The sequence below is a fragment of the Ruditapes philippinarum genome, unplaced genomic scaffold (genome assembly GCF_026571515.1).
Source record: "Ruditapes philippinarum isolate M1 unplaced genomic scaffold, ASM2657151v2 ctg12853_1_1_1_1, whole genome shotgun sequence".
Classification (NCBI taxonomy): Eukaryota; Metazoa; Mollusca; class Bivalvia; order Venerida; family Veneridae; genus Ruditapes; species Ruditapes philippinarum.
In genome coordinates, this window is record NW_026856939.1 from 3,131 (window position 1) to 29,093 (window position 25,963).

Consider the following 25,963-nt stretch of genomic DNA (forward strand, 5'->3'; position numbering starts at 1 on the left):
TATTGAAAGAGTTGTCTCCCTTGTAAACTAATTTCATTATCTACAATGACAGCAAATTGAAAAGTACACACATATTTATCTCTACCAAATATATCTTTAACTAGAAATGTGTCATCATGCCACGGATGCCCCCGCATGCAGCCAAAATTTCAAATGTTATAATATTTAGTTCCAAATTTGTTTGCACAAATTATTTTTTTCATTCTATGTTCAAAGCCCTTAAAACCTTTCAATGTTAACACAAACCATTTTTATACAATGTTCAAGGCACTGAAATTATTCAGTCTTAACCTATTGAAAATAGCATATTGCATATTTGTAGCCAAAATAATGGCTATATATACATTTCCACAAAAGTATGAGTGCTGAAACTGAAAGTTCAACATTTTTTCAACATTCAGGAAAGATAAGTTTGTCCAAAATCATAGAACAACGAACAAATTCCAACTTAAACTGCTTATTCCTAAGATTGTATTTATATTATTTTCAAAGTGAAAGGGACATAACTCTGCCAAAAAATCATCGAACCATGACCAAATTCCAACTTGACCTGCGCATTCCTTTGACATATCCCATATGTCAATTTTGGGGTTTGAATATGTAACACTGTTGGGTTGATAATGAACAGAAACTGTAAATTTCATATCATTTTCAAAGTGAAAGGGGCATTACTCTGCCAAAAATCGTTGAACCATGACCAAATTCAAACTCGGCCTGCGCATTCCAAAAATATATCTATATGTCAAATTTGAGTTGAATGTGTAATACTGTTGGGGAGATAATAAACGGAAACTGAAAATTTCATATTATTTTTAAAGTTAAAGGGGCATAAACTCTGCCAAAAAATCATCGAACCATGACCAAATTCGACCTTGACCTGTATTTTCTCATGACATATCCATATGTCAAGTTTGAGTTGAATGTGTTGTACCATTGGGGAGATAATGAACGGAAACTGAAAATTTCATATTATTTTTAAAGTGAAAGGGGCATAACTCTGCCAAAAACCATCGAACCATGACCAAATTTGAACTTGACCTGCGCATTCCTTTGATATATCCATATGTCAAATTTGAATTGAATGTGTAATACTGTTGGGAGATAATAAACGGAAACTGAAAATTTCATATTATTTATAAAGTGAAAGGGACATAAACTCTGCCAAAAATCATTGAACCATGACCAAAATTTGAACTTGACCTGCGCATTTCCTTTGACATATCCATATGTCAAATTTGAGGTTGAATGTGTAATACTGTTGGGGAGATAATAAACGGGAAACTGAAAATTTCATATTATTTTCAAAGTAAAAGGGGCATAATTCTGCCAAAAATCATCAAACTATGACCAACTTCGACCTTGACCTGTATTTTTCTCATGACATATCCATATGTCAAGTTTGAGTTGAATGTGTTGTACCATTGGGGAGATAATGAACGGAAACTGAAAATTTCATATTATTTCAAAGTGAAAGGGGCATAACTATGCAAAAAAATCATCAAACCATGACCAAATTTGAACTTGACCTGCGCATTTCTTTGACGTTATCCATATGTCAAGTTTGAGTTGAATGTGTGTACCATTGGGAGTAAATGAACGGAAACTGAAATTTTCATATTATTTTCAAAGTAAAAGGGGCATAACTCTGCCAAAAATCATCGAACCATGACCAAATTTGAACTTGACCTGTATTTTCTCATGACATATCCATATGTCAAGTTTGAGTTGAATGTGTTGTACCGTTGGGGAGATAATGAACGGAAACTTGAAAATTTCATTATTATTTTCAAAGTAAAAGGGCATAACTCTGTCAAAAATCATCGAACCATGACCAATTTCGAACTTGACCTGTATTTTCTCATGACATATCTATATGTCAAATTTGAGTTCAATATGTGCAACGGTTATTAAGATAATGAACGGAAACTGATGATGACGGAAGGACGGAAGGACGGAATGACGGAATTACGGAATGACGGAATGACGGAACAGGGTAACACTATATGCCCTTGCCATTATATGGCGGGGGCATAAAAAGCACAGGAAAATGTTAACTGTATATAACAATAACCTGCTAAATTTGTATATTAAAATGGAGTTGACCTGCTTTGAATTTTCCATTCATTATTTCAGTATAGAAATACACAAAGATAGCTATTCTTTTGGTACATTATGGAGCCTTATCAAACTGCAATGATGTGCAGACTGGTTTGGTTATATCCTAGTGGCAAAGGTTGGTCACTGTAAATTCCCCCAGGGTAAGGCTAATTATAAGCAGAGAAAATCTTATATGCATGTCTAGATTTCAAAGAATACACATGTACATGTATATATTTTTCTTAATTTATTATCCCAGTTATACAAAGTTCAACAGATCAATCACCTTAGAGCAGATTTGTTAACAGTACAGCAACATAAATTGATATTAAATTGTACCATTAAACTTGAATCTATACTTTCTGTTGCTTATGAAAATTATAGTCAGTGTAAGAGATTACTTAGAATTTCAAAATGAGGTTAACCAGTTAGGTACCCAAACTGTTCTACAATAGCTATATATCCAATAATTAGAGGTATCTGTTTGTGTAAGAAGTTCTGATCAAACAATGGTGATACATAAACAGAGGACAGGATTAATTCATTTGACTTCTAATTTACATAACAATTTTATCATCATGATGTATTCAATGTTTTCAGTTTGAAATGGCATAATAAATAACAAATAACAGAACAACATAAAATCATTCAGGACATAAAAATCAGTCAACCACATATATGTACATACAGTACATGTTAGCACCAGTAAAATCCAATGGTATTGTATATTTCATATAATTATGATATATATAAGATGTCCCTCCTATATTTCTGATGTATCTGAAGTGTAAATGATTATTTGTGCTTTGTGATATAAAAGAGCATAAGTCTCTGATAATTAACAATATACAAGGCAAATATAGGGTGCCATTTCTATTGTCCATAATTTGAAAAAAAAAGTTTTTTCTCTGAGTGCACTTTATTATGGTATGAAAATATTTTCACCATAAAATCAAGCAATTTTGCAGGATTAACTTAAACTCAAGCTGAAGTATACAAAGATGAGTGTGAAATTTATTTGAATGTGGAATTTGTCAGAGTAAAATAATAAGAGCATTAAAATATTAAGTTAATATTATTGCAAAGGTTTCTTTCCTGTGTCTCAGCCAGTGACCCATTGATTACAAATGTGATGCTCTCCCTTATGCTACTAAGTAGGACAGAAATCAATCAAATATACCAACAGTTCATAGAAACTTTATAGTAACTTTCTCATGGTGGCCATAGAGTTGGTGCAACTGTGTTCAACCTGAAGGTCATAAATGTAACTGATGTTTTTGAACCGTAAGTGTAATCAATGTTTGTAAACGGTATAATATGGAATTGATGTTTTTAATCAATGTAGACAGTATATGTAACTGTCTTTTTTTGCGAACTGTATGTGTTATCAATGTTTGTAGACAGTATATGTAACTGACGTTTTCTAACTCTATGTGTTTAATTAATATCTGTGAACTATATGTACAATCAAGGGCTCACTCTGCCAGCTGCCGAAATTTATATAAATATGAATACTGTCATGACAATACGTCATGGACAATAGCATTTAAATACTGAATACTCAACAAACTTATAAATTTTTTAAACAATATTTACCACCCCATTGCTGAGTGTACATGCAAAAATCAAGCATGTTATCATATAATTTGATTACACAGAACAAAGGATAAGACTATCTGGTGAGGCAGTGTGACCCATGCTCCAACATCATAATTATGTTATGCGACATTACTTGTATAGGTACATAAAACATTATTTCAAATGGCTACTGTATGTCTTGACTATATTAAGCTGTTTTGTATGTATGTCTGCAGAAAAATCACAAGAACTTGACTCAAGGTAGACCTTAATATAAATTAATATAAATTCAAGGGTTTGGTACGAAACAGCTGTAGTTCATATATTATAAAGAAGGAGTAACATTCCTTTTGCAATGAACCATCAAAATGTTATCCTTTTTGTTAACAAAAAATAACTAAATCATTATGGAATGTTTTAACATTTTTCCCCATTAATTTACATATAAATAATCATTTATATCATAATAAGAATTATTAAACAATTTTTAAAAAAATCATTCTTAATCATGATATATATTTATTATTCTACGGAACATACTGATAAAGACTCAAACTTACAAAGTAAATTACAGTTTTGTATATTGTAAGTAAGAATATTTTTCACATTTTTTAACAACTATATACATATACAAATGTATATGTCAAGTAATAGTATGAAAAACTGATCATTGTGAGCCTTAAAGTGCTAGTCAAAGAGTGTATGTTTATACTAATAAACTACCAGTTTTTACATAAATTTCAAAATAAATTACGCACTTTCAAGTTAAGTTCATATCCCTAACAACTCAGCTTAGTTTGATAAGATTTTATGATTGTAATCTGTCCAGAACAATATCCGTAAAAACTAAGTTACCATCAAGATAGCATGCCTATCATTCTGATAAAAAAAAAAGAATCATTAATTATTTGGTTTACCTTAATAAACAAACAAAACAAACTTTCATACATTAATCAAAATTTAGCACAATTCAATATCACATATTGCACAAATTATCACTATCTATTCTAACTTATCATTCCCAGTCCTCTTCTTCATCACCACCTGTTGGACTGCTACTCTCCGCAGGTTTTGGTGGTGCGGGAATCATTGATGATATTTTGTCCATCGCATCACCGACTCCTGCACCCTCGCTCTTTCCACCTCCCCCGTCCCCAGTTTTGCCTGATCCAGATATACCTTTTCTTCTCATAGTCAACTTAGCAAATAGATCACCCATTAAATCTCCGCCTCCTTTACTAGCACCGCCTGAACTCTGTTTCTCCTCCTTTTTCTTCTTTTTCTTTTCATCGTGTTTGTCCTTTGCATTCTTAAGCCCTGCCCCTTTTGTTCCTCCAGCTTTTCTTATAGCATCCATTAAACTTGTGCGCCCTCCATCTCCACTGCTTACTGTAGGTGGAACATCAGTAGGTGGAGGAGGAGGCGGAGCTCCAGCCCCACTGGGTGGGGGTGGAGGCGGGGCACCAGGTGGAGGAGGACCTGAAATATTATGAAAATCAAACTAAACAAATTGTGTAGTGATATTGGGCACATTACAGAACAAATTTATATTTAAGAAGTTATTTCCTCTATCAATATGGTTTACTTTAAGACATATCGGTGGTCTAGTGGTTAAGGTGCCTGCCTCTCAACCCTGGTTGAGTACTGCAGGTTGGTTCCAGGAAGTGGACCCAGCAGTAATTAATGCAAGAACTTGTTTTGCCATCGAGCTTAAATTAATACATTAAAATTAAACATACGGCATGCGTATTTGTTCTTAATTGTAATCAAGTAATAGTGTATATTTATAGCATTTTTACACTTAAATTTGCATACAGTGTGGGAATTTCCCATTATTTGTTTAAATCTTTGACAGCCACCTACGACTCTGAATATTGGTGTGAAGATATGAGGTTTGGGAGACAGAACTTGCATGCAAATCTATACACAACTAGGCATTATCAAGTTTACAAATGGGTATAATTCAGTCAAAATCCATGAAAGAGTTAAGGGATAATTCTTACCACATGCACAATTAAAATCAACTTTAAAATGCAGTATAAAACTACATGGAATCAATATGCAATGTATTCAACCAACACAATAAATAGATGATATTAAATATCTATGTTTCAGAAAACTTACACCAAATCATTTGACAGTAACCTAGCCATTCAAATTAAATAAATGTTCAAATACTGTCTCTATTAAGAAATGCTAAATTTTGAGTTATATTTACATGTAACTGTGTAATATTTTCTATAAGAGAGCATACCTGGTGGTGGTGGCGGTGGTGGTGGGGGTGGAGCCCCAGAAGGGGGTGGAGGTGGTGGTGGTTCCGGCGGGGGAGGTCCAGACGGTGGGGGCGGTGGTCCACCCTCTGATGCTGGACCTGCTGGTAGAGGTTCAGTTGTTGGTACAACTGAAGGCAAGTCTGGAATGTTACCACCCATCACAGTTGGTGCAATAGAGCTATCTTGGTCAGCACTGAATGTTACATCATCAGCAACTCCTATAACAAGAAATACAGTGTTTTTTTTTCTTTATATAACTACTACCCTAAAACGGGACCATTCCCAATAGAAAATAGACATTAAAATTCCCAATTTCCAATGTTAAATTCCCAAAATGGCTGTTCAAAATGCCCACAATGCAAAGTGATTTTTCTAAAATCATTTAAATCCAACATATTCATATAAATCACCACTCAATAGTTCTATCTGGACAGTAGAAGCTGTTAGCTATCTTTATTCATGATGTCTAATCTCATTTGTAGCTGAAAAAATGCATTAAAAAAATTCAAAATTTTAGTCAAAATAACGCATTTTTTCCCAATCAGTCTGGTACCGGCACCATTCCCAATGTAGAGAAAAAAAACACTGAAATAGTATCATTTATATAATATATAGAATATCTACAATATTTCCCTTCATATATACTTATATACATGTACAAAATTTCCAACTAAACCTTTAAGTTTTATGGAATAATACGAATATTGCTGGTGGTATCATTTCATATTAGTATCAACATGTAAAAGAAATTAATGGTGGGAAAATCGGATTTGCAAAAAGTTACTGGCAGTATCATTTTGCAGTACAATTTCTAAACTTACATGTATCTTCTTTACATTAATTTTCTTTAACAAACTTAGATACAACCATATATATATAGTAAATTTTAATACTGTACATTTGTAACAGATCTTTTCATTGGCTAACTGTGATGTTTATGTAGTTTTATATGCACAGCTGAAGTCAATTTATGAAGAAATCTCATTTTTTTCTCTAAAAAAGGAAATATGTTGAATAATAAATTTTTATAATAATACTCGACAGGTTGTATAGAAATATTGTTTTCATATACAACCCGAGCCACTAAAATATTTATCAACTACATGTATATATGACCTACATGTTCATACAACTTTTTCAGATTGAATAAAACTGCACAGGAGAATTCAAATATATATATGAGCCGCGTCATGACAATACCAACATAATGGGTTTGCGACCAGCATGGATCCAGACCAGTCTGCGCATCCGCACAGTCTGATCAGGATCCATGCTGTTTGCTATTATTTCCTCTACTCGTAAAACTAAAAGGGTTGGTAAGCGAACAGCATGGATCCTGATCAGACTGCGCGGTTTTGTCGTGACGCGGCTCATACGAGGGCTGTCCAAAAAATTCGTGCACTGCAGTTATTGTCGTGAGAGTTATTGATAGAAAAACATGAATTATATATCACTTGAAGGGGAGATCTGTCTGAAATAAGAAAACAAAAGAAAAAAACATGTAATCGGCATGTCGTGAACACGAATCGTCATACAGTTACCTTGGTAACGTAATACCGGCGCACGACAAAAAAATGGGTTAGTTCATTAATTTGAGGCATCACGGTATTCTTTTAACACTACATATGAAAGTTAAATCTCAGGGAAAAGTGTGTGTACATATTTCTAACGTCACTAGAAAATATTATGACATTTGCCCTATTGTAACGGTCGTTAACACACATTTTTGTGAGGTCGTCAATACTGTAATTACGTGAAAATGTCAGTCTCTAAACGGCTGGAAATACGGACGATCATTACATTTTGTGCAAATATTGGTACAACACCAACCCATACCTACAAAGAACTTAAAATGGCAAGCGGGACAAGTTCAGTGTCACGAAGGCTGGTTTTTAAATGGCACAAACGCTCTGAAGAAGGGCGAGAGTCGGTAGACGATGACAATCGTCAGGCAGACGTCCGTCCGTAAAGCCGGCGCATGTGACGAGGGTTGTCCAATATATTCGTGTACTGGTGGAATATGTTACATGTACGTTCCATAAGAACAATAAAAACTATAAAATACTTTGCATCAATCATTCCTCTATTGACAGTAAAACAAATTATAACATAAAAAGCAAATGCCACTTTACAAGCAACAAACAATTAATACAATAACAGTTATGAACTTTCCCAATTTTTTGTCGTGCGCCGGTATTACGTTACTAAGGTAACTTAATGACCATTCTTTTACATGACACGCCCATTACTTGGCTTTTTCTTTTGTTTTCTTATTTGAGACAGATTTCCCCTTCAAGTGATATATAATTCATTTGTTTTTATTAATATCTCTGACGACAATAACTGCAGTGCACGAACTTTTTGGACAACCCTCGTATTTATATTAAACTAGGTAAACATAATCATAACTAATTTACCTAATAGATTTGGCAGTGCTATAGGCAAATCAAGCTCTGGAACATCTCCGATTCCTGGAACATAGAAATAATTATCTGCTTGTAAATGCTGCAGCTCTTCATTTGTTTTGATTGTGTTTGGTGCATCTGCCATCCCAGAATCCTCCTCTTCTAACGCTGTTCTAGTCTTAGTGACCACACCTAGAGGATCCTTGATTACATATTTCTTATACCTGTAAACAGCATTATATATTCAAAAGATTATCAATGCTTTTTGATGAATAAATCAGTAATTTTTAAAATCAAAATTGAAAACTTTAATATACATATTTTGACGTTACTTTCATACCATAAATTTTCGTCACCACATTTTTATGCTGAATTTCAAAACTGACCTATAGGATCTTCTGTTACCTTCAAATTGTTAAATTCCCTTTCATGACAGTAACTTGTGTAAGGTTCATGAACATATTAAAAGAATTTGCAAGCAATATGTTCACAAGCAAAATTAAATAAACATGTTTGAACAATCTAAATATATTATGTCTTCAATGTAATAAGGAATGAAAACTTTTTCTAAAGTGCTTGCTAGTTCTTTTTTTTTAAATTTCATTACAAATTTTTTTCAAAAATGAACTTACAATTAATTTTTTAAGAAATTTAAAAAAATGATAAAATGCCATGACTTACGGATTTTCAGAAGTATTAAATAGAAGTAAGGCACTGACAGATGGTATTTCTCTGGGCAGTCCACCGAGACCCTCTCCACGATTTTGGTCGTTCTTTTTCTTTCTACCTCCTTTAACATGATAATACTGTAGCTTCTCCTTCAACACACTCTCGTCTACAGTCTTATGTTTATCCTGTACATGATAACTCTGTCTCTTTGGACTTTTCAATTTATTTTCTGGTTTAAATACGGTTTCATAAAATTCTGTTGTGTCAGGTGCAGGATATTTAGCAGAAGCGAAGACATTTGTTGCTTTTTTACTTCCGCTAATCTTACTTATTTTTGCTTCAGCGAGACTCACTCTGTCATTTAATTTTTGTAAGTTAGCTTGGTTATTTGCGACTCTGGTGTGAATACGAGTGAAGATTTCATCGGCAATCTTGTCAAGGTATTCAAGGGAATCTACAATCTGGTGAATAGTCTCATCCCGGCGAAGATCCTCAGCTATGCTGGGGATGTTGAATGGCTGGTTACTCATCATGGGCATTTGGTTACAGAGTATTTGATCTTTCCTGAAATAAAAAAGGAGTATAAATACATTATTATCACTCACAAATACCATACAAAAGAGCTGATGCAATATTAATTACTTTATTACAAATTATCAAAATGCAAAAGTGATGTTATAATAAAAGTTATGATATATTAAACAGACCTTAAACTTTCTAAAAAGCAGTCTGCTCCACTTTTTTCAGTGCAGGATTCTAAAAAAAAATATAATAAGAATTGGTGATGTTTGTAAAACCTGCATGTCCTTGTCAGCATGTCCGAAGTTGCAATGTTGCTCAGAAACTGTTTTGGCATACATTTTACTGCCCTGAAGATCAATGCTTCTAAGAAGTTTGAGGGCCAATTGGTTGTCAATTTATTGGTCAGAAACCATTTTGACATACAAGCTTAGGTCAATTTGACGTTACTTTTAAATGGTCTTATGCTCCATGAGTGGCACTAAGTCCTACATGTATGTGCCTGTATTCTACTTGTAGAAGGTAATTTCTACCAGAAGTAATCTCCGGCTTCCGTTTCACATACATTAACATAGAACTGAATGGGGAACCACGCACATGTTGTGGGAGAACACTTTCGACTTAGGAATTACCTTCAGTTCTACAAGTAGAATCTTTCTTAAAATACAGGCACATAGGTCACTTGTGGAGCATAAGACTATTTAAAAGTATGTAAAATCCAGTTGTTTGCATGTGCGTTAGACTCATCTGATCTCTTTGTTAATGCATTTCAATTGTAAATACCAGGCTACATTAAGTACATATTATGACAGTCTCATCTTTTGGACCTGGGTGATTTCTTACTTCCGGGCTTTACTGCGGTAATTTGCATGTAAATAAGAATCTATTCATAGTCAGTTTCCATAGAAAAATATATATTGCATTGATTCAATGCAAAAATCCTACATTATTACCAACCAGTGGAAAATTTGACACCAAGAATTGACATACCCTAAAATCCTGATAAAATGCCCCCGCATGCAGCCAAAAGTTCAGATGTTATAATATTTAGTTCCAAATTTGTTTGCACAAATTATTTTTTTCATTTTAAGTTCAAAGCCCTTAAAACTATTCAATGTTAACACAAACCATTTTTATACAATGTTCAAGGCACTGAAATTATTCAGTCTTAACCTTTTGTAAATTGCATATTGCATATTTGTAGCCAAAATAATGGCTACATACATTTCCACAAAAGTATGAGTGCTGAAACTGACAATTCAAAATTTTTCCAACATTCAAGAAAGATAAATTTGTCCAAAATCATTGAACCTGACGACTCAATTCAAACTTGAACTGCTTATTCCTAAGATGTATCTATATGTCAAATTTGAGTTGAATGTGTACAACCATTATGGAGATAATGAACGGAAACTTAAATTTTTTGATTTTTTTTTCAAAGTTCAAGAGGGATAACTCTGTCAGCTATCATCAAACCATGACCCAATTCGAAATTGACCAATGCATTCTAAAGACATATCCATATCTTTAATTTGAGTTGAATATGTTGGGGAGATAATGAATGGGAACTGAAAATTTCCTTTTTTTCAAAGTTGAAGGGACATAACCAAAAATCATTGAACCATGACAAAATTCAAACTTGACCTGCGCATTCTTTTCACATATCCATATGTCAAATTTGAGTTGAATATGTAACACTGTTGGGGAGATAATGAATGGGAACTGAAAATTTCATATTATTTTCAAAGTGAAAGGGACATAACTCTGCCAAAAATCAGCGAACCATGACAAAATTCAAACTTGACCTGCGCATTCCTTTCACATATCCATATGTCAAATCTGAGTTGAATATGTAACACTGTTGGGGAGATAATGAACGGAAACTGAAAATTTCATATTATTTTCAAAGTAAAAGGGGCATAACTCTCCCAAAAATCATTGAACCATGACTAAATTTGAACTTGACCTGCCCATTCCTTTGACTTATCCATATGTCTAGTTTGAGTTGAATGTGTTGTACCGTTAGGAAAATTAGAAAATAAGAGAGAGAGAGAGCGGTGTAGATCAAAGGTATCATGGGTTGACAGGGTGATGATGTGTGTGTGGATATTTTTTACATCGTTTGAAGAGATAATTTAATTTTTTTTTTTTGAGATTTTTTTTAAAGATTTTTTTTTAACCTATATTAAACGCCCCCTTTTGAAAAATGTTACGCCCCGGGGGCATTAATTTGGGATTTTATGGTACCCTTAATTTTAGCACTTGGATGTTGCATGCCTTGTCTATAACAATAAAACAAAAAAGAACGTATTTATAATTATATACACAGTCATGTAAATGCAAGACTTTACCTTGAACCCAGCGACCCTAAACTCCATCCAAACATAAAAAGACCACATTAGGTATATTCCATGTAAGTATGAGACATTGGTGGTAAAAAAACAACAAAGGCTGTATAAAAAAGTGTAAAAATCTATTTTCAAATGGCCCCTAACTCAATACAGGGATGCAAGTTATCATCCTTTCAAATATGAAAAAATATCAGTAAGAAATAAAGGTTGTTTTAGCAAATGTGTAGAAATCTTTTATTGGCCTTCTTGACCTTGACCAAACTGACCCCAAACTCAATTGAAAGGAAAAACATGCAAGTTATCTTCCAACCAAACATGAAAGACAAATTCGGTCCATAAATAAAGGCTCTATCGGCAAAAGTGAAGTCGGTTGTTCTACTCAGGTGCGGTTCGTGCCTGAAATAATGCACAGAAGGGCACCTGAGGTCTTCCTCCACCAGTAAAGCTGGAACGTCGCGATATGACCTATACTGTGTCAATGTGACGTAAAAACCCAAAACAAACAAACAATTGTTATTTCACTTAATTACTGTGTATCATAAAATTAAGATGAACAATACAATGGAAGAAAGAACCCTTTTATATACAATATATGCATTAACTGTTTATCTACACAGACACTCTTCACTGTTTAAAACACACAAGTTCTTTCCTTATTTACATATTTACAGTTCCATACTTTTATTTCAATACTTTAACTAATCCAAGTAAGGGGTGAGGGCATCAGAGTTTGAACAGATGAAAAAGCTTATTTAGGAAAATGGTTATACATGTATGTCCAAAACCCATCCTCATCAGACCATTATGCTGTTTTCTACCTGATTCAATCAACAACCCCATCCTCCCCTCCTGTAAGTATATAACAAACACACACTGGCAAATATCTCCATCTCAACCAATGTAAACAATACCTTATGAAATTTCATTCATAAACTCCATTTTAAGTGTTAATACACACAAAAGATTTTTGCAACCCTTTTTTAATTATTAATAGCGCATCATGAAAATATGTGACAAATGAAAATTTGTCTGTTTTCTGCAAAAAAACATTCACCATTCTAGTTATTATTGATTTTGATAATATCAGATTAAATATTTATTTATTATTTTACGATTTTTCTTCATGGGTTATACAAAATTTCAAAATTTGTACATTTTTAGTACATGTAAGCCAGGACCGAGGACAGACGGACTTCTTACAGACTGAATTTATTGTACCCTATAAACAGGCGTAAACAACCTGTTAATCTGCTGTCACACATGCTAATTGACCACCAATGTGTTTATTGTCAGATTTAATGAAAGCGTTAAACAAAATAATAAACCATTGAATGATAGAGATCGGAAAAATCAAGCTCTGCGATGAATTTTATGGCACATTGGTGAGATTGATTTGGAGATTAAGGCACAGCGGGAGCATGGTGCTTAAAGCCCTTGGGGAAAAGCCTGACCCCTACCTCAATCCAAAGGAAGAAGACCATACAAGTTATCATCCTACCAAATATAAACAAGAACTGTCTGAGGACAGTAAGGCTCGACTATTCGAAAAAGTTGTCACCACAGGTGTTTTATTGAGTATAATAATGCTTACCGATGAATACATATAATTGACCGAAAAGGTACAAAGGCTTGTTATTAAGATGTTTCATCAAGTAAATCACTGCTTTATTATTATGAATGATAAATCAGCCTAAATGCAAGATAGAGTTATGGAACTTGGTAAGTGACATACAATTATGACCCTTCATGCATATGTGAAGTTTCAAATCTCTGATAGTTATTGAGATATGTAAAACTTACATCTAAACATTAACCAAGAGACTAATTTAAAAAAGGGGGGAGATAAATCAGGCCAAAATTTACATGTCCCAATGACAAAAGGATATGTGCTTTTTTCATTATTTATACCACAAAATTACATATGAATTTTCAAGTTTGTATCTTTTAATTTAAGGTTTCAGAGATTTTTGAAAAACTTGCATTTTTTAAAAATTTAAAAAAAAAGAAAGGGAATTTTTTTTTAAAAAAGGGGGAGCTTTAATTTCGGGTCAAAATACAGGGCCAGATAATAAATTTCTTGAGATTTGGCCCCTAAGTAAAAATGTGTAAGTTTAAATTTAAATATTTTTTGGGGAATTCCCTTTTCCCAAAAATTTCTAATTTTTAAAAAGGGGAAATTTTAATTTTCTCCCAAATATTGCGGGCCCAGAGTTTGAAACTTTGCAAACTGTTTTTTTACATTTTACAAAAAAAAGTTTGGGAAAAATTTGAATATCTCAAGCTTAATTGGAAATATTTGACCTTAAAACAAAATTTTAAAAAAAAATTTCCCAATTTAAAAAAGGGGGAAATAAATTCTGAAAAATTTTTGGATAATTGTAAAAAAGGTTTAAACCACTTGTCAAATTTTGATGTACTTTGGTTATTTTAATTATAAGGTTTGGTTAAGTTTTAATTAATATTTTTAAGCCAATAACTTTGGGGAATATTTGACTAACCAAAATTTTTAATTTAAAAAATTGGCAAAATTCTGTAAATATTTTTAGGCCAGAGTTACCCAAAACTTGTCAGTCTAAATGTACATTTTTAAACTAAAAAAAGGTATTGTAAGTTTTAATTGAATGGGCTCAAGTAAAAATTGAGATTTTTTGGACTTTACAAAAAATTTTAACCCAATGCAGACCCCCGAGCCGACTAAAATTTACCCTTTTCATTTTCTTCAAATAGTCACTAAAAAAAAACTCACCCCAAAAAAAAGGGTTTTGTAAAAAGCAAATGTGAAAAAAAAATTTAAAAATTTTTTTTTTGGCTTTTTTTGCTTTTTTTTTACTAAACCCCTTTCCCTCGTCAAAAAAAAAGAATATCATGAAAGTTATTTTCCCTACCAAAATTATGAAACACATCTGTCAAAAAATAAAGGGCTTTTATGGACAAAAGGGGAAAAAATCTATTTTTTAGCATTTTTTGGCCCTGCCCAAAACTGACCCTTAAATCCCCCAAAGGAAAAAAAATTTCCCCAATTCAATTTTTTCTTTGGGTACATGTCCCAAAATATGAAATAAACCCTATAAAATTAAATAAAGGCGGGTAGGGGGAAATTTGTAAAAATTATTTTTAGCATTTGGTGACCGGGACCCCTCCCCCTTAAATTTCAAAAGGGAAAGGGAATACTATGCAAGTTATCTTCCTAACAAATATGAAAAACATCTGTCAATATATAAAGGTTGTATGAGCAAGTGTATATAGAATATTAACTAAATTATTTATTTGTTAATGTCAATAAACAATATAAGACCAGTAAATATTTTATTTTCTATATTTATTGACGTTTACATGAATGGCTAGATTGATTGTTCAGAACTGGTCAATGCGCCGGAACCAGTTTATTTACAAACAACTGTAGCACCTTTGATTTGATTTTGAAAACCATGAAAAATGTATCAGGGTCAGGCCATCCTTAAAAAAATGTTTGTTTGCAGTAACCCGACCCAGAATTTTCAAGGTGGGTAGGTAGCGTTCGATTTTTTTTTTTTTTATTTGGCTTGAAATTTCCCAAAATAAACAGGGAATTTTCAAAAATGTTGGGACAAATATTGTTTGTTTAATCGGGTAACAATTAATGAATTTTTTAAACAAATTTCCCAAATTTTTAATAAAATTACATTTTGATTCTTCTTTTAACCTTTAAAAAAACAAAAAAAAACCCCAAGCTTTTAATTTTTTTGTTCCAAAAAAAAAAAATTTTAAGCCATAAAAAAAAAATTTGGTTTAGGGGAAAATTTTTTTGAGTCGGCCCGCGTTACGGAAACAAACTTTTTTAAGGAGTCCCCCCGGGGGCCCAAAAAACATTACTCGGCCCCTATCTGGAAAAGGGGTCAACTCGGCCCATTTTTTCTATTTATTAATATATTGGGGTTTGTTTTGGAACCCATAATTAAATTTTTCATCATTTTGGATTTTTTTTAAAAACTTGAAAAGAATGTTTTCTTTTTAAAATTTTATAAAATTCTTTTTTGGAAATGTAAAGGATTTTTCCCAAAATTGTTTTGGGAAAATTAAAACTTTTTAAAACAATCCACCCCTTGTAAACTTTTAAAAAATACTTTTGCATGTTAAAAAATGCATTACATTTTTGTTTTTGATAATTAAATAAAAAACATATAAAAATATTTTTATTAATTTTTTTTGTTTTGTTTTAGTTTGTTTATGCATTCTTGTGTATTTTTTTGACGTATGCTTAAAGTTTTTCTTTTTTAAATGTTTGTGGTTTTATATAGGCTGGGGATTGAAATTTTTTTAACCTTTAATAGTATGTTTTTTCTAAAGGGAAAAATTTTTTTATTTTTTTTTACTAGTTCTTGATATGTATTATTTCTTAAAATTTTTTTTGCTATGTTAAATGCTAGTGCAATCCCTTTTTTTTTCTCTATTTGTTAGTGCAATGCAAATTTGTCTTTTTTAATTATTTAAACCCAATTTTCGATTTATCATATCTTAAAAAATGTGTTTTTTAATACAATAGTCGGTTAATTAAAAAACTCATCAAAGCTAAAAGTTTATTTTTTGATGCATCCCAAATTATAAAAAAAAGGGGAAATGGCTAGCCCCTACGTGCCCCTTTCCGCTAGCCAAAAAGTTCTAAACCGTATGTGAAATCACTACGACTAGCCAAAATTTTTTGTTTTAGCTACGGCACTTTTCAAAAATTTTGGGAAATCGAAAAATGGGATATTTATTTTTGGCCCCCAAAGATCAAAATTTTTTTGTTTTTATTTGTATGAAAAATGAATTTTTTTAATTTTTAAACACAAAGGGTCGAATAAATAATTTATTTCCCAGTGGAATAAATAAAAAAAACATTGGAAAAAAAAAAAAAGGTGAAAACAAAAATAAAGTAATTTAAATTTTTTAAATTTGAGTAATAAATACAACATAAAACCCCAATCAATTTTAAATTTGCCTTTAATTTTAAAGGCCCACCCAGGGGCTTTTTAAAAGAATTTTTAAAAAGCGTTTCATTGGGGAAAATACAAAATTTCCTTAATGATGGGGGCAAAATTCTATACTGTCGGTAATTTAGCAATAGTTTTCAAGCCCCTAACATTTTTTTTCGCTTTTTTTTTTTTTCATTTTAAAAAGGGGCCCAAAATTTTAAAATTTAAAGAAACAAAAAAGGATTTTTCAAAAAAAAATTTTTTTTAAAACTAGAGTAACTTCGGGTAATGTCGACACTTTTGTAATTTTCCCAAAACCTTCCCTTCCCTTTTCCTATTATATTAACAATTAAACACCATTTTCCTTTCTTTATTTAAATCAATTTTACGATGTCAGAACTATATGTTACGTCATCCCCTTGGTTTTTGGTATTTTAGGCAGTCTTCCTTTTTTAAAAAATTTTCCCGGGCTATGGATTTTAAATTTCTTCGTAATTTTTATCCCAAAAAAAGGCAAATTTTCAGAATCTTATAAGAAGGGTCGGTTTTCATGTTTAAATCTTGGGACATAAATTCACCAATTTATTTTTTTATTTTTTTATTGGTTTTAAAACGATCCCCAAAAAACTTAAATATGAAATTATGAATGTTATTAACATTTAACCCGAGTTTATTCTCAATAATAAGACGCATAACAATTGTATAGGGTGTCGAAATTGAACGATATTTATCTTCTCTGTCGGCCAATTTCGACACATTGTCATAGCAATATTAAAACTTTAAAATCACAATAGTTACTAGCTCTACATGCATTAATAAATAATTCAAATACGTTAATTAAAAATAAATAAATAAACAAACATAGGGTTATTTTAATTTCAGGTTGCCAAACTGCAGAATGCTAATCATAATTTCCAACCCTCTATTGACATTACCAACCTGACTTCATCAAATATGCATTGTAACTAACAAAGATTTAGCATCACCAAATTTTCATAAGTCCTTTGACAAATTTCCGTCTACACAGCCTTTTGCAGTTCTTGCTAACCCCTGTATTTTTCTTTCTGGCACAGGACATCCCGTACACTGTTCATAAACACTGAGTCATTCTGCTCATCCTAATGCTGTTTTCCCTTATCCTGTCTTGTGTACTGACAAAGGAACCTACCGACTACTGTCATGAGCATTAAAATCTTCTGCTTGGGCCCTATTTCGTCTTTGATTAGTCCTCATTGTCTTTGGACAAAGGTTCGAGTGTACTTTTCATAATCAATCGTGTCGTTGGCTTAGTCCTGTATTTCATGTCTATGACAATCGTCCAAAATCAAATTTCTGAAATTCCCCAGCTATTGCTGACACTGAAGAGACTTTTTTGGTCAAATTTAGCAATTAAGTGTGTTTGGATGCACAAAGTGGTGACATTACGAAATGGATTAAGTGTACTTTATGTCCAAATAGATGGCATTTTTCACAAACGGACGAACATTTGAATTTTAAATTGCCTCTTGAGTAAGTGATAATAATACACCTTTGTTTGCGAGTTTTGTGTCCGGTTTGATAATTGATGGTCAATGATTGTGCATGTCTGTCTGTCTGTACTAAATAGCGATATATATTTACTTCAAATTATTGCAAAAGCAATACACAGGTAACGTTCTTATCAATCAAATATATTCGCGCATGTACTGTACTGTAAAGAATATAATTATGAACCTATTCAAAACTTAAAAGAAACACAATTGTTACTTCGAAAATAAATTATTTTATTTATTATATCCTCAAATTCTTTCATAAGTTGAATGTCATTTTATTGTCTTATAACAAAAAATGCAATTATATTAAAAATTTTAATCATTGAATATGTTTATAAATCTTTATCTAATTGCACAGTAAAACAAATAAATGTTTGATGTTCTCCTTTCATTTTAAAAAATAAATAAAATTGGAGTATGTCGAAATTAGACGAAACATGTCAAAATTATACGACGGTATCTATGTTCGTAAAAGAGACATTTGCAAATCAAACAAGACATTCCTGTTCGTTTACACAATCAAGAATCTGAAGTATTCCAAAAATGTTAGTTTCACATTCGGGTTAAAATCGGATCTTGTAACATCGACACCTAAACTTTTGTGAGCAAAGTTCTCTTAAAGTGTCGAAATTACCCGAAGTTACTCTATTTCAATTGATGTTATTTAACTGCGACCAAACGCTATTTTTATCCTGACTCTTGAGATGACAAAGATCGATATTCGTACTTTTTTTTACTGTAGCCAACAATTAAGGCGATTAATCTCTAAAAAGTAAATATACGAAGACAATTGCTGTTTCTTGGTTAAAATCTTCGCTTAAAGTCATAAAATAACATATGCATTTTCGACTACCATATAATTTTGAAATTGCCGTACGTCTAGCCAATACAGTGTGTCCTTGCTAGTTGTACGTGACTCATGTATGGCTTGAACTTTTTACTAGCCGTACAGGCCCGTACGGCTAGCCACTTCCATAAATAAAACTTACTTGACTTGAATAAGTAAACACGTTTTTATTTCTTATTCTATCGAAGATTATTTTACAAACAAAAAGCATCAAAACTAATTTTTAACGAGTCTGCAAGAGGGAACGAAACAAATTTCTTTTAAATATACTTTAATTCTACTGAAGTATGAAATAATATCAATCTCCTACGCAGAGATCTCCCATTATCAGAACAATGCTGCCAAGGGAGGTAATCAATGTGAGGATATCTCATTTGAAACAACTTGCCTTGATAACATGCAAGTACAGTAACAAAAATAGTTAATACGTTTAATTTTTTTTTTTCAAAAGTAGGCCGAGTTGACCTGTGCCGAGTTGGTATCGGATATAGGTTTAGGATGGTCCCCTATAGTACCACTGTTCTTGTTATTTCCAGCAAATTGTACAAATAAAAAGAACTTATATATACTATTTTATTGAATTGTGTTTAGCTGTAGCATCTTGACTTTAAAATACACATGTCATTCATAGAATAACTCAATGATTTTAATTAGAAACATCTATGGTCGGTCAGCCATGTTTAGAATGGGAGCTTATACGGAGAGCACTATGGTACCGTGGTATGTTAATTGGTAATAGGACATTCCGGACCATGGACGTTTCGGACCAGATTTTGGGACACTTCGGACCATATTGAGGGACATTTCGGACCAGATTTTTGGACATTTCGGACCATGTGTTGGACACTTCGGACCACTGTTTTGGACATTTCGGACCATGTGTTGGACATTTGGGATCATGTGTTAGACACTTCAGACCATTGTTTTGGACATTTGGGACCAGAATAAATATCATTTTTTATATTATTATGCATCAATTATTCTATAAACTAAAGTGTAACTTTAGAATATATGAGACACCATGGGAAGATCTTACACCTATTCCGATTTAGATTTTAAATGTTTTGCACTATAAATGAAGAAAATTAAAAAACAAACTAGCAATGTTTTAATGACACACGTTTGCAGACAATTTATTATGATATGATCAACTTCCATGGCTACTATTGTTTTGTTTTGTTTGTTTGTTGTTTTTTTTTCAATATTAAAACATGGCCAGTGTATAGAAATACATAAATCGGCCGATTGTATTAATAACCTGGTACCACATAAAAATGACAATCACATTTATGATGGACGTTTACTCCCAATGACGGATTATGCTAAATGCTGGATTCTTAACCTTGTCGTTATTATATAAATACATAAATATACATTTTTTCTGTCTTACTTATTTCTTACATTGTTTTAATTTTTTATGTTAAGGCCATCCTTAAAAAAATGTTTGTTTGCAGTAACCCGACCCAGAATTTTCAAGGTGGGTAGGTAGGTCGAATTTTTTTTTTTATTGAACTGTACTCCCAAATAAACATGAAATTTCAAAATGCTGGACAATATATGCTTTGATAATCTGGTAACAATTAATAAATTGATAACTGGATTCTAATTTAATAAGACCTACATTTTATTTCTTCCATTAACCCTTTCCCCCATGAGCATATTGTGAAAAATGGCCATTTTCACTGAAAAGCCTCCTGTTACAAGTTCAAACTGCTATAAAACTATGAAAAATGCTTCAATACTAATCAAACTTGGCACAAATGTTGACTGGACCATTGTCTTTGTAACGACATGCTCAGTCTTAAATTTCCTGTTACCATGGCAACGAGGGGACATCTCAAAATTGCCAAAAATCACTTTTTTGCCTCGGTTTTCTCCCACAAAAAATAAAAAAAATGATATATAATATACAGTTTGTATTTAGTACTAAATATATTATATATACTGTATATCATTTTTTTATTTTTTTTTATGGGAGATGAAGGTAATTGAGTTAAAAGCATAAACCAAATATTAAAACATGTTTAAAATGAAAAATACTGCAGTTTACATGGTTTTGAGAAGTAGTAGGAGTGAAGAGTGGATGAGGGGGGGCGTTGGCCCGGGGGTAGTGACCAATCAACGCGCTGAACACCTATGCCTTTTTGGCTTCAGTATAATTTTTTGTAACAGAATATGCTCTGGCAATATCCTGGTTTAGGCCCCGGAGGGGTTTGTGTTTTAGACAGTCTCGTTCATTCCGTAAATACATAAAAAATATTGATAAAAAAGTAATTAAAATGACGCATTCATTCCGTAAATACATACAAACTCCCAAATTTCCCCCAAAAAACAAATCAATACAATGAACCCCCTAAGAAAACCCTGTTCAAGGAAATACTTCCCCTGAAGAAGTCACTTGTGTAAGTCTTTTTTCCCCAGAAATTATTTTCTTTTGTGTACTTATATTTATAACTATAGTCTGTCCCACCAAATTTGAATATTCCATTTTTTATTAAATATAATAGTAAAATCATTTAAATTAATGTCATGTTAATCCTGACATCAATATCTCTAGGCATGTTTTTCATTTTTTCCATAAAGTCAGTAATATGGTCAAAATGTTAAAATTATATTTTTCCCCGTTGACTTACGTTGTAACCTGACGTGACATCCATTTCAAAATGGCTGCGCCCATACAGACGTCATTTAGGGTTCGTCTCACAATTAGCGTGAAATGTACTCGGTAATTATAAAAAATTGATTATTCTTATTTACTTACTGATCAATAACTGAATGTTATCATTAAAATGAAAAATGGAAACAAAGTTGGTGTCGAAAAGGCAATTTTACTAGCAAACCATTATTTAAAATAATCAATTTAAAATCATTTGAAGTGAAATATCAGTAACCGCTTTATAAATTATAACACACAAAGATTTATATAATCATATAATTACCATGATACACTGTCGTATTTTACATTCTTTTTAAGAGAAAAAGAGCAATATTATGAAGTGATTTGATTAGATAGCTTTTCAATCAAGCGCGTATGTTGAATACCGCAACGGGTCGTAAGGGAACGGGAACACTAGCCAGAAGACTAAAAAAATGGTTCTTCGCTAATGTTTGATTAACATAATTCTGTAGTTGTCTGAATACTGTCCATTAGTATGTATCACGTATATTTAAAAATAATTAGATTAACCAGGTCCGATGGGATACAAAAATATGTTACCCTTCTTATTTCGGGTGCGATGTTCGTGCGTTAAAACTTTTCGTAGGTTTTAACTTTCACAACAGAAACCTGACGTTATAAATCGCCAACAAATATAACATATTAGCATGCAAATCTGAAAAGAAATATATAGAAAGGGGACTGATTCACTATATGTTCAGTATTGTTTTGCAGAGTCTACTTTAACTAGCTCATTTGCTAATGAGAGAACGAGGAAAAATGTAAATTATAAGAATATAAAAATGCTTTCTAGTTTGAGCAACCAAACGTTGGCCTATACACTTTAAGCTTGTAAATACAGATTAATTTTCCGTCTCATAATTTAACAAAATGTCCAGAAATACCGGCAGTGATTTGATATTATTAAGAATAAGATTGAATTGGAGCGTTTAATCAGGGGCAAAAAGTTTTTTTTTTGTAGACTCAAAGTGTTACATACTATGTTAATATGAAGGGGAGATCGAGTCAAAGAGAAACACAGAGTGATGTCCTAAATAATTATAGCCTTCCTAAAATTTGAAAATATTCAGTGAAAAAACAATAGCTATACTTTTTCGCGGGAGAAAATAATACCGCATATGGTATATTTTGTAGCTAAAACAGTAGGATTTACATAACTCTTGAATAACGAGATAATTTGTAGGGAAAACATAAAATCAAAACGAAGGTTATATATGTGAATTAATGGAAGAGGTATTCTGTCATAGATTCATGCCATTAAGTGTGTTTAAAATTATTTAAATGTTATCAAAAGTTTTATTGTTAATATATGAATTGAAGGTGTACTTTTAACAATTACTGCAAAATCTGGGTATACAAAAATTATTTTAAATGCCATCAAGACAAATTTATCTCGCTTAAAATTATCTCTATGAGGTTACATATGCCTAACCGCCCCTGTCAATGCCGCAACTGGAATCATCCATAAAAAGCGCGAGGCATTTTTGTTACGTCATATATTTCGTAAATTGTTGGTGACGTAATAATGTTTTTTCGTCAGGAATCCATTTTCAAGAGTTATAAACATTGTGCTGTCGAACTAAAATTGATGGGCCGTTCTTGAATTATGGATTTGGAACATACTGGATTATGATGTGTTTCATTTACATATTTCATTTGCTAACCCAGATAACTGCACAAATGGAACAATGTTTTAATAATGAGACGGATTATGAAAAAATCTGGATCATCATAAGTGTAAATGTCATGCCATTCAGGAGTTTCAAAGTAAAAAAATGGGATCTACGGAACTGGATATAAACTGGCAATGAAGTGATCTTCAGAATGCGAATTTGTCGTGACGTTTATAAAGATCTATTTCGAAATTCATAGGGATTCTATTCAGCTTAAAAGTAAGTGCAATTTCTAGATCTACTCCATGTGACTCGATGTTCTTGTTGCTTATTATTCATTTTTTAAAGTTTTCTATCATGCATTGCAACGAAACTGTTACATCTTGTAGATCCAGCTTTGTAAAATAATCATGAAACGACCCCGAGAACATCATGTACATTTTAGAAACATGACACGTGCTTTCTCCCGTTCATCTCCAAATGAAGAGTACTTCGGCAATGGCTACGGAAAATAAACAACAGAGACTTGCCGTAGAGAAATGAAACTTTGCTTTTACAAGAAAATTAGACACTTTAGAGAAAAATCCTGAAAAATCTCGAGGGTGACTTTTTTTTAGTTTACAAAAAAGTTTTAATTTTTATTCAACGTGTTTTTATTAATTCATACCAGGCAAAAGATCATTTCCATTTTTAATGGGACAGACTATACCAACAATTTCTCTAGACTTACATTATAAATACTCCTGGTTTAAACCCCGGGGTCCAAACCAGGAGTATATATATAATGATGAATAAAAAAAATGTCTATAGTTTATAAAACTATTTGATGATATTGATAATATTGCAATAGGTTTTACTGACATAAACACTTCACGGAATGAACAAATGGTAAAATATTTTTTCTGTTATATATATATATACTCCTGGTTTAGACCCCGGGGTTCAAACCAGGAGTATATATAAGAAACAAGAAAACTCAAATTCATAAATATTTCAGCAGTTAACTCTTCAAAAACGGATTGAATATAATCTTTCTTTTATGTCACCAAATTAATGAAGAAAATTTTCTTCAAAATACTTCAGGAGTTATTTCATTTCAATAAATTTAGCTACAGATTACGAGAAATTATGCAGAGAATATAGAAGATGTCACAGTATATATAATACTCCTGGTTTAGACCCCGGGGTCCAAACCAGGAGTATATATAATAAACAAGACTGGTCAAAACCATGAGTATATACTGTATCATAAACATGATCGTGTGCCCAAGCGATATTATAGTAGTTGTTATCAATTTATTGTCGCATCTCTGAAATATTGTGTTTTATGTGGAGTTAAAGCATTAAACCCCCCGGGGCTTAAAAAGGGAGATTGCCTATGCTCTCACTACAGTTTCAGCAGACGACCTTCACTTGTCGGAACATGAAATTATAAGTTTAACCATTAAATATGGGGTAAAATAAAGAAGTTTTTTCAGCACACACAGGCAGCTTTGGATTTTCCTATCAATGACAGAATTTATTTGAAATGAAAAAATTTCTAACAATTTCTATCCAAATTCACAAAAAGCAGCATTTCCACTTTAATGGTGGATCTATTTGATGGCATTCAATGTGTAAAGAAACAAATTTTCTGATTACATCGGAATGGGCAAGGACGCGGTACCCGCGGGGAGTGGAGTTCTATATCATGTGACATTTTTTTTCTATTTTGTATCATTTCTATCATAAAAGTAAGAAAATTCTGCATATTCAGGTACCATATTTTTCTTAAGCATTACATTTTTATAACGTAAATAAATGTTAACATTGAATTATACCTAAAACTGCTTAGTTAATGTAGACAACTTCCTATTGTCCACCCATTGCGTACACATACTCTTAAGGCCATCAATCGCTTCAGTGATGTGGTCTATCAACCGCTGGGCACAAGGACACTAAATCTGTGAGCGTATTTTCTTCCTCGGTCCGCCTATCATACAGCTTATTACGATATGTTTAAAAAATATTGTAACTCTAGCAAATGGAAAATATACATATATATAGTGACCATAGCGACAAATAGTCATGTGTAAATTTTTGAAATGGTTGATGAGGCAGACTTATTATTGCCCCCCCCCCTTTGAAAAATAAAAGATGTTTACCCCCTATGCAAGAGTACTGCGTCTCCTACGTACCCAAGTATGGCCCCATGAAAAATTCTAAACGTGTGCATCAATGGACTGTGCATTGTTTCTATAACTTAGCCACGTATGGTCCCGTTTAAAAAACTTAAATGTTGGCAGTGATAGACAGTCTATTCGCTTGTGGATAGCCACGTATAGCCCCATATAAAATGTAATACACTGAATATTGTCTCTTGCAGGTAGCCACGTATGGCCCCTTAAAATATTCTAAACAGTTGCAGCAATGAACTTTGCATTGATTCTATTAGTGAGCCACGTATGGCCCAACAAAAAATTCTAAAC

General features: G+C 32.3%; 1 protein-coding gene across 2 annotated transcripts; it reads right to left on the reverse strand.

Moving 5' to 3' along the window:
- Window positions 1–4,563: 4,563 nt before the first annotated feature.
- LOC132748198 (WASH complex subunit 1-like) lies at window positions 4,564–25,425 on the reverse strand. 2 transcript variants are annotated; one of them, XM_060737760.1, is made up of 5 exons: window positions 25,316–25,425; window positions 9,035–9,586; window positions 8,366–8,577; window positions 5,930–6,166; window positions 4,564–5,154 (listed from the first exon to the last, which is right to left on the reverse strand). In XM_060737760.1, the coding sequence occupies exons 2-5, from the start codon at window positions 9,559–9,561 to the stop codon at window positions 4,691–4,693; spliced, it is 1,440 nt and encodes a 479-aa protein (XP_060593743.1). In that variant the 5' UTR covers window positions 9,562–9,586; window positions 25,316–25,425; the 3' UTR covers window positions 4,564–4,690. The 2 variants fall into 2 exon arrangements, with proteins under 2 accessions (XP_060593743.1, XP_060593742.1); XM_060737759.1 differs by lacking the exon at window positions 25,316–25,425 and adding an exon at window positions 9,730–9,854.
- Between the last annotated feature and the right edge of the window lie 538 nt (window positions 25,426–25,963).

What these genes read in the sequence shown, in the direction of transcription:
- LOC132748198 (XM_060737759.1), bottom strand. Translation starts at nt 9,839, where the DNA reads ATGCTGACAAGGACATGCAGGTTTTACAAACATCACCAATTCTTATTA. An exon ending in TGCTTTTTAGAAAGTTTAAG is followed by an intron (nt 9,587 to 9,729) that starts GTCTGTTTAATA and finishes TTTTTATTTCAG; the next exon opens with GAAAGATCAAATACTCTGTA. An exon ending in ACCACCGCCACCACCACCAG is followed by an intron (nt 5,155 to 5,929) that starts GTATGCTCTCTT and finishes ATAATATTTCAG; the next exon opens with GTCCTCCTCCACCTGGTGCC.